General features: G+C 40.4%; 1 protein-coding gene across 1 annotated transcript in view; it reads right to left on the reverse strand.

Moving 5' to 3' along the window:
• Positions 1 to 14,705, reverse strand: part of syne1a (spectrin repeat containing, nuclear envelope 1a) — a 187,184-nt gene that overhangs the window by 68,426 nt on the left and 104,053 nt on the right. Inside the window, 16 exon segments of the mRNA XM_042503721.1 lie at positions 1,696 to 1,878; positions 2,482 to 2,604; positions 3,718 to 3,903; positions 4,440 to 4,577; positions 4,893 to 5,075; positions 6,044 to 6,196; positions 6,549 to 6,704; positions 6,878 to 7,043; positions 7,446 to 7,726; positions 9,676 to 9,894; positions 10,207 to 10,351; positions 10,480 to 10,817; positions 11,793 to 12,335; positions 12,337 to 13,398; positions 13,834 to 14,232; positions 14,336 to 14,492. Coding sequence (XP_042359655.1) covers positions 1,696 to 1,878; positions 2,482 to 2,604; positions 3,718 to 3,903; positions 4,440 to 4,577; positions 4,893 to 5,075; positions 6,044 to 6,196; positions 6,549 to 6,704; positions 6,878 to 7,043; positions 7,446 to 7,726; positions 9,676 to 9,894; positions 10,207 to 10,351; positions 10,480 to 10,817; positions 11,793 to 12,335; positions 12,337 to 13,398; positions 13,834 to 14,232; positions 14,336 to 14,492 — 4,432 coding nt within the window.

A 14,705-nucleotide genomic window follows, 5' to 3' on the forward strand; every position in this document is an offset into this window, starting at 1 on the left:
CATTTATGAAGTCATACAAGCTCCTCATTGTCAACAGCACAATCCTGCAAATATTTCAAAATAAAATGCCTTGTGTTAACAACTGATAAGATTCTGTCAACGGAGATGTTGTCAGAGGACTTTAATTTTGAAAGAGAAGAAGGGACATTTTGAGTAAAACATACATCTATGTATGTCCTTATATATACACACACACACACATATATAAATGGTAAAAATGGTATTTTGATAATTATATTGACTCTACACCACTTTTTACTGCAGTTTAAAGCCTCTCTGCCACAGAGATGAGGACATACATAGATGTATGTTTTACTCAAAATGTCCCTTCTTCTCTTTCAAAATTAAAGTCCTCTGACAACATCTCCGTTGACAGAATCTTATCAGTTGTTAACACAAGGCATTTTATTTTGAAATATTTGCAGGATTGTGCTGTTGACAATGAGGAGCTTGTATGACTTCATAAATGAGTGGAATTTATGCTAAAAATGTGAAGTAAATTTTTTGAAATACTTTTACAGCCAAATGATGTAGGCAATTAATTTCAATTAATTAATCACAGAGCATGTAATTAATTAGATCAATTTTTAATCACCTGAAAGCCCTAATATATATAGAACGGTATATAACAATATAAGAATAACTGTAGGTGGTATACAGTATATGTGGTCTTGTGCAGAAGTTGTATGTAGGAATATGGTTATTAAAGAGAGTAACATTAATTTACATTTTTCCAACAGGCATGTGCAAGTAAAAGTCAGTTTTAGGGTCAGTGGAAGGTCTAAGATCTGTAATATCAGAAACATGGATGCAGAAGAGTGTAACTAATTTCGTCAAAAAGATATGAAGTCGAATAACTGAAATACGTTAATATCTTTGTGGCAATTAAGACCTTGGACATTCAAATTTTCCACTATTTAATGACAATTAAGGCCAAATATTCTCAAAAGTGAATTTAAGATTTTTTCAATATGAAAAATCCGAAAACATGTCATCTGAGATATTTCGGCAACTAGAAATGGTAACTCCCCCTTCTGCTCATTCTGGGCTTCAAAAGTCTGTGTAAGCCACATTTCTATGATTTCATTCATAATATAGTAGTTACTGTGTTTAAGATCTGAATATTCAAAAAGACAGTTAATCTCAAATATGATCCTAAGCCAGATCAGATGGATTTATTGTTTCAAATTTGGGTGTGTTTGGTTGAAATGGCACAGGTGCTTTAGGTATTTGTCCCTCAGAGAATCTCAGAAGGTCACTTTTTTTTTCCTCTAAAGGCTAATCTTCACTACAATGAGCTTAAAAGCAAAATCAGTCCAGAACCAAAGGATTGGAGGATAATACTGGTCTGATGGGGGCTCAACAAAAACACAGACACTCCCTAGACGGCCTGCTGAGACACTGCAGCAGAATTCAGAGCAGACAGTGACAAGTCAATGTATAACTATTTAACAACAAATGAGCAACTATACACCTCAACTGCTTAGAGGCATGGCCATTTTCAGTTTTACAGTGACAGAAAATATATTAATTTTAAGGAAAAAAAAACAAAATGTCACACAAACAAACACCTTTCCAGGGTTAAGAACTTTATCACATTAATTGGTAATGAAATGCATTCACAGGATAAATGCTCTCAGTTGTAAATTGTGACCACTGAGGAACAACATTTGCACTCTAAGGACTGCACAATACCTGCAGGATGTTGCACTGTTGGATGGTGGTATGCTGCAGTTGGCTGGCCTCCTGCTGGAGAGTCTGAGCTGTGCGGCAGATAGGCAGGTTGGCCACTACCTCCTCCGGTAGCCGGAGGGCGCTCTGACACTGCTGTACTGCCGCCACCTGCTGCTTAAAGCCCTCCATTTCCACCAGCAGACGCTTATGAAGGAATGAAAGGATAATAAGGTGGAATTGTTGGGTGTATTAAAGGAATACTGTGTTCTGAGTAGCTACCTTTAAGGTTGTCTGCAAGTAGACATATGCAGATTATTTGGGTATGTCACATTGCTACTGTAGGCATGCAGTATGTGTGTGTGCAATATTATCTGTATGTTCAAAGGGAAAGTTCATCCCAGAATTAAATAAATAACAAAAAACATATTTTTCCTATTATCTGTAGTGACATTTATACATCTAATTGTCCTAGTGTGAGTTACCAAGTATTGGAGATATCAGCTATAAAGATTTTGGCCTTCTCTCCGATATAATGGAATAGATCACTCAAAATAATCCACAGACCTTGTTGTGAGCAGTTTCACATTTGAGCATATTTTTTTCCTACCAAACTACAACAAACAATCTTATCACTACACAGAGGAAACCTTGTTATTTTATCTAGAGTTTTTCAAATGCACTTTGTGCACCAAAAGCTGAGTGCCATCTAGTTCCATTATATTAGAGAGAAAGCAGACTCTATAGAGAGAAGGCAGACTTTTCAACTGCAGATGTCTCCAACACTCGGCATTTTAAATGTGTGTTCACCTGTCTCTGTGTGAGCTGCTCTCTGAGGCTGAGCCTGTTGAGGTCTGGGGAGGCGAGTGTGATCTGGATCTGGTCTACAGCAGCATGAAGGATCTTCACCTCTGCCTCCAAACGCATCATGTCCTGAAGAGAGAAACAGATGAATAAAATATATCAAAATTAGGCAGAGTAGAAGCACTGTTAATATCATATCCATATAATATATATATTACAGAGTATCTGCAGGTATCAGACACTTAGAAGAATGTTTTTGAAGACCTTATCAAGATGATTATTAACCAAATTTAAGGCTGACTTTTGGACAAATTATGTTTTTCTCACTCAACCGCTGCAGATTAGTATTAAGGTAGTAGTATATATGTAGTCACATGCAGAAGTAGGTTTTATGTAGGCTTATAATGTGAGTTAGCTTAATGTACATTTTACAAACAGGTAAGTGAAAGTATAAACTAAAACGCAAGTTCGACAGCTAACATTTGTAACATTGCAAACATGGACTTTCACAAACTTGAGATGAAAATTGTTTTGGCAAAAAGTAACTAAAAGATGGATGAGTGAAATAAAAAAAATATTAAGACCTCACAAGTTCAAATTTCAGACTATTTCATGTTTTTCAAGGCCTACTATTTTTAAAATTGAATTTAGGACATTTTAAGGACCTGCAGAAATCCTGTTCTATACAGGAGGAAAAAACGGAATTTCAAAAACTAATATTGCTGATGTGGACACCAGTCCCAGAAAGTATTTGCTCATTAAAAAGGTTGGAAAGTTAACCTCGTTAAAAGAAGACTCGTCACCAAGATGTATTTCATGTTAAAGTCAATTAAATAACCAGTCACTACAAATAAGGATTGTGCTATGTCTACACTAGACCTAAAAAAAAACAAATTCACAGGAGGAATTGTAAACACATTTCCAAACACAAAATGTTATTAGCAACAATCAGCAACAGACTGTCATCTGGGTACCAGCTGTATGGCAATTAGATTAGTGTAACAGATTACTGCTGCAAAAGCTAAAAGCTGATGAATGACCATAGGGGGGCACTGTTGGGTTGTAGCTCTGGTGAATTTGACTCCCTCCAAAAGGATGTGCACCAAAATATTATTGTGGATAAAAGAAATTAAATCATTGTAATGAAGATGATTTAATCAGAGTGCCCTAAAACAATTTAGAGGTGAGATATTATTGATGTCTTATTCCTGTAATGATTGCCTGTGAGTAAATGTTGTTTACCTTTGCTGCATCCTGCAGACTCTGGAGGCGAGTCTTGGCAGTTTGCTGCAGCTCCTCTGTGCGTCTGCTGAGGTGTTTCACCTGCTGGATCCACCCCTCCGTCTGCAACACCTCCCCCAGCTGCCCCTCCCTCTCCCCCATGGCCTCCAAGTCACCATGGAGACCCCGACACTCCCGCAGCAAGGCCTGTCGCCATAGGAACATAAATTACAAGTCAAAGAGAGGAGCCTTTCCTATTGTGCAATTATACTAATTAAAACTGTCCAACACACTGTACACTACATGACAAGTCACTGGAAATCAAGCAAGTGTGGGAAGCTAATTAGCTGTTAATATATGTTGTGTCTTCAGATTTAGTAATGCAGGAAATATTGGTATTTATATTGTGGAAAATAAATATATACTGTATATCACAAAAAAAAAAAACGATTATTTGGCAAATGGACTTGCACTTGTACTCACACACACAGTCATACACTGGTGGCCAGGACTATCATACGAAGTGTCAGTTGCTAGACTGTTTTAAACATTCTCACATACTGCAATTTGGGGTTTAGTGTCTTGCCCAAGTATACTTCAACATGCAGACTTGAGGATCGCACCACCGCTCTACCTCCTGAGACACAGCTGCCTCGATCTGACTTCTGGGATTTCAGAAGCCAATTTTTTCAGACATCTTAGAGCCATTCTTGCCCCCTGCTGTGTGACTCATTAAGACTCACCTGGTGTGCTCGAATTTGCTCCTGCAGCTGGGACGCAGAGCCCCAGACAATACTGCCAATGACCAGAGCTTCTGCCTTTTCTGTCCAGCCCAAAATGAATGCCTTCATACCTCGATATTCCTCCACCTGTCTCTCTGCCTGTTAACAAGAGAAAGAGAAAGATCAGAAGAATTATTGCAAAGGACATTAATAATATACAATGTGTTAAATAAAAGATTTGTCAGAGGTTTCACACACTCTCATGGGCAAAATTTCAAAACTTTTCCATGACTTTTCAAGGACCTATAATGTTTTCCTTTTCTGTGATGGTGAAATTTCATAACTTTTCCAGGTTTTCCATGACTGTGGGGACCCTAATTTGTTGTTCATTTATGCAAGCGGCATTAGGAACTTGTCTTTGTCTTTGTCTTTAATGAGGTCTACATGACACACTGAACTGACCAGACATCTCACCTTCTTCAGTCTGTTGGCTCTGTCCTGCACCTGCTGGGTGGTGTGTCGCTGCACCTCCGTCAGTTTGGCCACAGCATCGCCCAGCTGTTTACACAGCAGAGGGTTTTGCTCCCCAAACTCCTGCACCGCTGATCCTAATTCTGCAAGAGAGCGACCACAGCAGTCACTCTCCTCACAAAGAGCCTGTTTGAGAGAGTGGGAAGATGAGGCAAAAAGGAAGGAGAAAATAGAAGAAGTAAAGTAGAGAAAGACAAAATGAAACTGTTATTTTTAAAGTATATATTATTATTCAAGATATTAATCTAAAAAACCCCACAGGAAATCATCTCCTTAAAATTCATCAAAAGTGCTCATTATTCACAAACTTCCCACAGTAATTGCTGTCATTATTTGTATATTTTATCAGTCTTCTTGTACTGATATTGTTATGCATTGAATATAATATGAAATGTCCAAAAAAATGTCTCTTATCAGGGGTTATCATTTCCTAAATGATTAAAAATGGGTCAATTAAAACAAAAGGTTGGGAACCATAGTTCGAGGATATTTGCTATTTGTTTTCTTGCCAAGAGCTCGATAAGAACAATGATACCACTCTGATGCTTGTATGATAAATAAGAAGCTCCAGACAGCAGCAGGTGAGCTTAGCATAAATACTGGCAACAGGTAAACATTCAGACTGGCTCTGTCCAAAGGTAACACAATCCAACCAGCAGCACATCTCACTAATTTACCATATTTTATCTTGTTTGTTACATTTGTGTAAACACCAAGGTGTAAAGATGACCAGTAGTGGTTTTACAAGAGAGGAGTAATTAGTTAGTGAGCCTCAGAGGTTTTGGCAAGCAGAATAGTTCAAAAAATGACAAACTACTCCTTTAACTTCACACACTCTGGGCATGTGAATCTACAGATGGGCCGAGCAGTGAGAGAAGAAAAAAAGTTGGGGCAACAAGAAGGAGAACAGGAGGGAAGGGGCTCAGCCTCCCATCTGGGATCCTCCTTTCAGAAGCAGGTCACTGCTGAAGGCAGAATTCAGTTCATGCCATTCCAACTCTCGCACACTCATTAACCTCAACATCTGCAAAATGAATAGCCAATTTAACAGGGGTTAATTGCTTGTTAATTAGTCAATCTGTCTGGTTTATTACTTTGGTCTCTTCTTTGGCCTCCTCCAGGTCGGCACCCTTGTCTTCCAATTTCAGAGCGATGGTCTTCAGCTTTGCCTCTATGTCCTGGAGTCGGAAGCTGAAGTCCTCTTTCACATCTCTGGTCTGCTGCACCTCCCTTTCTCTCGCCTGGACCTAAAGCAGATAGCAGAAATACATACGTCACTGTATTGTCAAAACATTAGCTTTTTAACAATGCTAAGAGCGGTTATGGATGTTTCAGCATGCACTCTATGGACACTGAGAGCCCTGCAACAGAAATGTAGTCATACAGTTAAACACACAGGAGAACTCATACAAGTGAGTGCCAGCTTAACACTGGTACATACTGTCATACAGTCACTGCTTAAATTCTTGGTTCTGTAAACAGATAAATACATCATGTTCTGACCACAATGAACTTACTAAACACCATTTTGACAGCACCAATTAGTTACTGAAACTTCTACATTTAATAAAATGTTAAACTATAGCCCAGAGAGGTCACCTGGTCTTCAGCGGAGCCCAGAGCCAGAGCGACCTCAGCCAGCTGCATGCTGAGCTCAGAGGGCAGACCGGCCTGAAGGTCCTGGTACTTGGACTGTTGCAGCTCTGTCATGCGCTCTACACTCTGACGCCTGCTGATGACCTCACCATGTGCAGTCTGCAACACAAATAACATCACATAATCACATGATGGACTGCAAATCACATTTTTCTCTGTTATGACATGATAGTGTATTTATCTCTAAACAAGCCAGAGAAGTAAGAGTTCGGTACCTAGTTCACAGGGCGTGTTGTGTTATGGGCTATATATAGCTGTGTATAGTGGCCTACCTCTAGCTCCTGCAGCAGTGAATCCAGGTCTGCAGTGGGACTCAGCAGTAAGCCACGTGTATCTTGGATCCAGCCTTTTACCAAGCCCAACTCCTTCTCAACCTCCTCTCTCTCCCTCAACTCCTGTTGTACCTGAGCCCTGCTGCCTCGGACCCGCAACATGAGGCTACACAAGAAAAAAAAATCATGCCAAAATGTTTTAATCTAAACAGGACATTAATTTCATTTTTATTTATTGGTCCCTGCTGTAACAAAATGATAAGTAACTTGCATGAAAATAAATAAATCACATAGAAAACCATTTTTCTTGCTTCACAAAAGACTTTTTTAAAAAGTAAATAATGTCTGAAGCATTGATTTTTAGAATTAAAAAAAATTCAAAGATTATAGTTTAAAAAAAAACACAAAAGCATGTGAAGTCCTACGAAAGTTTTTTTTTGTCTGATGGTCTTTAAAACAACTTGAATATCCACTCACTGAAATACATGTTCTATGATAAAATTTCTTGCTCTGTATTTCTCCAATTTTTGTTACGCATGACTCAATCCTGTATTTCTGGCTCACTCACCTGTCATATTGCTCCTGCATGCTTCTGATCTCTTGTAGGCAAGGTGTCTCCTCATGTCCATTCTCTGTCTTTTTCTCTGTCACCTCCTCCTCCTCTCCTCTGAGGCTGCGAGTGTGTTGCCCCAGCAGGGCCAGGATGGACTGCTCCCTCTCCACCTCCAGGCTGAAGGAGTCATGGTACTCCAGGAGGCTCTGGAGTGCCGCCCTGGTGGCAGCCTTCTCAACTGTGCTGTCCGGGACACGACTGTGGAGGTCTTGGGACACAGAGCGCACCTTCTCCATCTGCGGGAAGTTGATACGCAAAGACTTGTGTTCAGTTGATGCAGCAGATTCAGATGTTTTATATACTGATAGCTGTTGACAAGCTAGTAAACATGGATGAAAACAATGCTGAATTTAAAACGGACCTACTGTGCTTTTTCTTATTTTCTGTTGTATTTATAATGTTACAATTTGAGATGTTCACATTAAACAAAGCCGAAATTCAAAATAATGAGGTAAACCTATGTAAAAGTGGGACCCCACCTATGACACTATTTCATTTCACAAATAATTTTTCAGTTATATCTACAGTATACTGTATTCACTGTGACAGTCAAAGGCAGAAACAGGAGTCTAGAGACTCAAGTGCAGAGGATGACATCATGTCCAGCTGAACAAAGGGGCCATAGAAAAACAGTGGACAACAGGATATATGCCACATATGAGGAAGTGATCGCCATTCCTTACAGTTTGACCTAATTTCCCCTTTAGGAGCAGTGCATTGTGGGAATTTTTGACAGCGTTTACACTTGAAAGAGGTCGAAAGGCGGGAAAACGCAACATGACACAGTGTTTTGGCAAGAGGAAACAACTGGCCTGAAGCCTGGAGTTACATCACAGCACACCAACTGGTATTCAGTAGTTGCTGCATTTGACCTAAATCTGTAGAAGAGAAACAATTTTCTGAGCTTGTGTGTTTGTCCACTGTAAGTGTCATGTGAGTACAAACAGCCTCTGTGGCCTGTAGGCACACTGATGGTTAAGTTTACACTGAACATGTGCATTACTGAAGCACGCTCACCACACAGTAAGTACTATAGCATGCACACTCACACATGGAGATATGCACAATAACACCAACAAATGTACAGTAGTTTCTCTTACCTAGAGGATGCGTTGACCAAACATTTTCTCTCACTGACAGATTTTTTTTGAACAATAAGAGAACATCTGAAGGCCATCCATCATTTTGACAAATTAGAACATGAAGGGCTACCTACCGTAATGTTAATGACTTCACACCCCTGTCCAGTTGGTGTTGTGTGCATATTAATTAGCTATCGTCTATTCTTGTCTTTGATCTCACATGCATGACTTCCTCATCTAGCTGGCTTTTGCCACCACATTGGCAGGTAGGTTATATCACTCTGTACCATTTCAAAATGTCTCCCCTGTCTCTGCAGTGAAAAAAAAAAATCATTCATCTGTTTTATGTGGTGTTGACATGTAAAGTGACCACACAGTCAGAATCTCTGTTCATCTTTTCTCTCCATGCTCTTATAAATACAAAATCTAGAAACTTCTACTGTATATTAGTTTTTGAAAAATAAAATGAATGACTGAAAATTCCAGTGGCAGCAGATCACCCCCACAATCATCCAGCTTCACTGGATTTTGGTCAAATTTCACATCCACTACAAAATCCTCCTCATACAAATCCCTCCATGGTCTTGCCCCCCAGTACCTGTCTGACCTCCTCCACCCCTATACCCCTTCACAGAACCTAAGGTCCTCCGACATGGATCTGCACGTCAATCCCCACGACATCCTGCAAATTTTTAGTGACAGATCATTCAACGTGGCAGCCTTCACCCGAGAGCCCCATCTCTGGACATTACCAAAAAAATGCTGAAAACCCACTTGTTCAAGAATGCTTGTGGCATCTAGCTCACTCAACTCTGATAACCATAGCTATTATTACCTCTGTTCTTGTTATTTTTTAATTTACATTTTATTTCTTTTATGTATTTTTGTTTATTTGATCTGTAAAGCAGCCATAGGTACCCTAAGCACAATATAAATTCAAGCTACTACTACTATTATTATTATTATTATGAGTAGTAGTAGTAGTAGTAGAAATATAGTATTATTATCATTATTAATATTAGTAGTAGTAGTAGTATTAGTAGTATATACTATTAAAATGTTTTATTAGCATTAAAAAAGGAAAATCAAAATGATGTTATCACCTTGTCAGTGAAGTTCCTCCACTCCCTCGCAGTGTCCTCCAGTGCTCTGTCCTGAGCTCGGGCCACACTGCGCAGTCTGGTCCACCGTTGCCACAGTGACGACACGGAGTGGCTGGTGACAGCTTTGCTGGACTCCGAGATGATCTGCTCTAACTCTGTTGCACTCTCTTTCAAAGCATTAAGAGGCAGCTCCAGCAGATCGATGTGAGCCATCAGAGACTGCAGCCAAAGATGACAACAGACACACACACAGTATTTCATAAATGCAGTCAACTGAAACATTTATACTATGGGAAACTAAAATTCTCCCCAAAAAGAAAACACTATGCAGACGCACAAGTGAACAAGGAATAATGCACAAACACTCCACTGTTTAAATATTAATGTGCATCTGCTGCCATGACAAGAACAAATGTTGGAATTTGATAACAGGCACCTGGGAGACAGCATGCAAGTTAGACGATTTATATAAAAATCAGACAATCGTTGTCTACACTATCTCTAGTTTTTGAGTGCAAGAATGTGTCCCACCTTGTATCTCTGACACTTTTCGTCTGCCTGCTGGATACTGACGGCTTTAGCAGTAGTAAACATGGCCATCTTGCCCTCTGCCTCATTCATCTGTTCAACTAGTGTCTCTTTCTCATGTTGGAAGGAGGTCCATAGAGCTGCACAACTGAAAACAGACAAATTTCAGACTATGAATCGGAGGAATTCATTATCAAGATATGCATCATACAGACTGCACTTGCCAGCTGTGTATACATAGATTACTTGGCTCCCCATTAACACTAAAATACACACCTCTGAAGCACATCTCTGTAAGCATCCAGCTGCTGTTTGACTTCTGTGTTTCTCTGCAACAAAGCCTCAGCTTTTTCTCTAAGTTCACCCCTTGCTCCTGCCTCAATAAAATCCTCAAGCAGAGGATCCAAAGTCCTCAGCTCCTCTAAACCAGCTGTGAAGTTCTTTTCCTCGGCTGAAATATCTTCCAGGTCCCGCACGCAATCTGTGTGGTTCTCAAGATCCACCCCTGAGCTGGCCCTCTGGAGCAAAGCCGCGGCAGAGTCCAGACGTTTCTGCATGGACTGCAGAGATAAGTGGTGTCTTTGGACCAGGGGAAGAGTTTGATCCGCAGCCAGCTAGAATATGCAGAAGGTGATTTCATTATCCTCAGTTTTTGCTTCATTTCACAGGAATTCACATATGAAGTTAGAAATGAATGCCTATATCACTACGACAACAACAACATGGTTGCATTAGCATAAGGGACACTTTACCCCATAATCAAAAAATAAATATTGTCCCTTTATTGGTAGAGCTACTTATTAATCTAGACTGAGTTGCAGGGTGTAAGAGATATTGGCTGTAGAGATGTCTGCCTTCTCTACAGTATAATTAAATGAGATGGCACTCAACTTGCAGTGCATAAAGCACCAAAAAAATACATTTGAAAAACTACATCCGCCAGCTGTATCATCTGGAAAAGGATGAGAGATGTGTTTGTGATAACGTGATATGTAAATATTAATGGTAATCCTCCTTGGCTGAGCTGTATCAATAGCTAGGTTAGTGACCTTCAGCTTTTAAATAAGACTGTAGTAGTATGTACAGTAAAAGTAGTTGTCACATGTTGAATATCTAATTTCGAAATTCAAGTTTTTAAAATATCAAACGTCAAATGAGAGATATTTACACTTTCCTCTGTAAAATGTATCTGATTAGAAAAAGATCTGCCTTTCAATTATTATTTAACATAGTGGGACTTTTGGTATATGGTATTTAAACACTAAATCCCCACAACAGTTATACATTAATAATAACTTGGGTACTTATTCAAACTTCATGGAATTTATTGAAATGTCTTTAAATATTTCAGGTCCCCTAAGCTTATTAATATTGATAGTATGAGCACACAGGAGTTGGAAAATAATATTCAGTAGGTTTGAGCCAATAAATGATGGATCAGATTCTCAATGAGTTCAAGATAGGAACTTGGCTGATGCTGAAATTGATCAGATATGGACCGATTAGAAAATAAAGGGATAGAAACATTCCTATGATTGTTATTTCTGAATAATATATATATATATATATATATATATACACAAACAAACCTGTTTTTTTGTAATTGCTTGCTGAACTTCAGCTTCCAGGTTTGCCAGCTCCTGTAGTTTCTCCTCTACGTGGGCAGGAACAGGTTTTCTTCTACTACAATACTTTTGCTTTTCTCTGCTACCTAAGGCATCTCCTATCCTAAATCTACTTTTCACTTCCACTTCCACGATCTTCAGTCTGCGCACTTCCTCATACACCCTCTCAGTTTTGACCTCTGACAGGGCCAAAGGCTTCTCCAGTTTATCCTTGATAGTCTTCAGCCATTCCAACATTTTCCCAGTCTCTTTAATAAAATCTGTATCCTTTGTGACCTTCGTTTCACTCTCATCAACACAAAGTTTCACTTCACACCGTAAAGACTGCAATGATTCAAGCCGCAGTGTCGTTTCCTGAAAGGCAGTGGGATCAAACTTCAGGTCGAGGCCTTTTGTTTGTTGGTTACATTCTTCAGCCTGAGAGTTCACACCATCCAGACTCTCAAGCAGCAAATAAAGGCTTGCGATTTTATCCATGGCACATAGTTCTGTGTCTGACTTAAGTCTCGACCAGCTTCTCTTTCACTGACTTAAACTCTGAGTCCAACTTGGCAGAGACTCTGTTGTGTTCAACTAGTGTTTTCAAGCAATCATCTAAGTGTTGAATTTTCTGATCGTTCATCTTTTTCAGGTTGTTGTGGTGACTGACCAGCTGCTGTGTCTCTTCAGCTCTGTATTGCTGACCCCGACTGAGAAACCCCTCACTTTTGCCATGCAGTTCTCTCACAGCAGGGCTAATGTGGAATAAACTTTCATTAATATTTTTGTATTCACTGATTAGACGAGCAAGCTCCTCGTCTCTAATACTGATAGTCTGCTTCTCCAGATTGTCAAACTGCTCCTGCAGCTCTTCCAGTGCATTACGAGTGATATCAAAGAAAGTGCTGAACTCTTTTCTCTCTAAGATTATTTGTTGGACTCTGTCTTTTTTCTCTTTGGCTAGAGCGAGGATGGCGTTGTACTGCTGAGGCAGCGCGTTTAGCCTCTCATCTAGGTAGCAATGATCGATCTCGTTCAGAGTGGGGAGGATCTCCTGACCGATTCTTTGGACGATTAGAAGAAGGTTCTCGTACTCTGAAGCTTGTTCTAGGACATTCTGAAAGTTAGACAGTTGTGTGTGCAACTCTGAGATATCGTCAATGTTGCTTAAATTGATCTCAGGGAAGGTGATGGCATCTGCTCGTCTCAACCAGTGGCAAGTCTTATCCAGGTCAACCTGGAAGTACTTCCTGGAGGTTAAGGCTCTCTCTAAGTCTGTGAGACGGTGGGTCGTCCTCTGAAGGGCGGTTTCAAACACTGCCTGCAGCTTCTCAAGTCTCGCCAGGGTTTCTGCTCTCTCTTTGTCAGTGGCATCTCTTTCCAGCTCTCGCCCTTGTACCCAGAGGGATGCCAGCTCTCTCTGGTAGGCGCGTAAACCACTCTGGACACCCCGACAAGCAGCAACTTGTTTGGCTAGGTCCTCAGGGAGGAGCGCTATGTGGTCATCTATCAAAGCCCTCCTCTCCTGTTGCTGTATCCAAGACAGTGCTCTCCCCAGGCCCTGAAGAAACTGTGTCCTCTCTGTGAAGGCCTACAGAGAAAGAATTGCATATTTATTTATTTTTTACAAAGTCTAGTCTGAAACAACCTAGCAGCACCCTGGGACTAAAAAATGAAGCCAGTGGGGAAATACCTAAAACTGCATATTCAGTTCTTCTGGTATGCACATTTTGTTTTAATGGTTTTAGGCCTATTTTTTGCTGGAGAAAAATTAGCCATAACGCACCATGCTAACCAAGCCAGCAGCTAGCATCAGGGTTAGCTCACATTATTGCCTTGGCAAGTGATGTGCGACCCCTCATACAGTGTATGCTAATATCAAGGGATTATTTTACAGTTTGTGTCTTGGACCACCTGCTTTCTTGTTTATTTTTTTTTAACAAACTCACACATCAGGAGAAAGTTAGGTCCTTTGGGACATAATTAAAATTTTACTTGCATCTCATGTAAGAATCCAGCTGTTTACCTTACTGAGGTACTTCCTCCTTTGGGTGACCCGAGCCCCCAGAGTTTCCACCTCAGTCTGGGCTTGTTCAACGAGCTCCTGCAGGAATCTTTTCTCACTCAGCCCGAGTCTGGAAGCCACAGCCTGAGCCTCGCTCACTGCCTGACCCAGGAGCTGCTGACGAGCCTCCAGCTCTACACACACACTCAGGTGGTCAAACAGGAAACTCTGGGCCAGATCGGGGGGTGGGCTGGTTTTCAGTGCAGAGGTAAAAGCAGGCCGCTGCTCCTCCACCCACTCCCGTGCATCCCTCAGCTGGGTTTCAACACGGGCAAGATCCTCTAGTGTCTGTGCAGAGTCCTGGATCTTCTGTTGAATCAGGGTTTCAAGCTGAACCCAGCGCTGCTCCAAATGATCAACCTGGAGATAGCAGAACAATGTATAAAACTGGACCCAGGACCTATATTGTACATTATAATTAGTATACATCTCAAGAAGAAGAACTAAAAGAATGGAGCTTCACCTGTTGCTTGACCAGCTCCTTGTCTAGCAGGCTGAGTCGAGGCAAGATAGCTTGTCTCTGGTCTCTGAGGTCTTCTAGAGTCGTTTTCTGCTCCTCAAGGTCACTGGAGAGCTTCCTCAGAGCTTCTAGATGCTCACTTGTACTCTCTGTGTCGGCCCTACGTAGACACATGCATGGGTTGAGAAACCTCAGGTCCATACAGCAGTATAGCAATTTAAGATATACAGTAATGGTCTTGGCTAAGAAAAAGAGAAATCAATGATTGTAACACCAGAGGAAATGTATTAAAATACTGTCTATATAGCCTTGTCAACAAATAAATGCATGAAATTATAAATGAATGTACAATATGTTTAAATTCTATGCAAAA

This window comes from Plectropomus leopardus, chromosome 16, assembly GCF_008729295.1.
Source record: "Plectropomus leopardus isolate mb chromosome 16, YSFRI_Pleo_2.0, whole genome shotgun sequence".
Lineage (NCBI taxonomy): Eukaryota > Metazoa > Chordata > Actinopteri > Perciformes > Serranidae > Plectropomus > Plectropomus leopardus.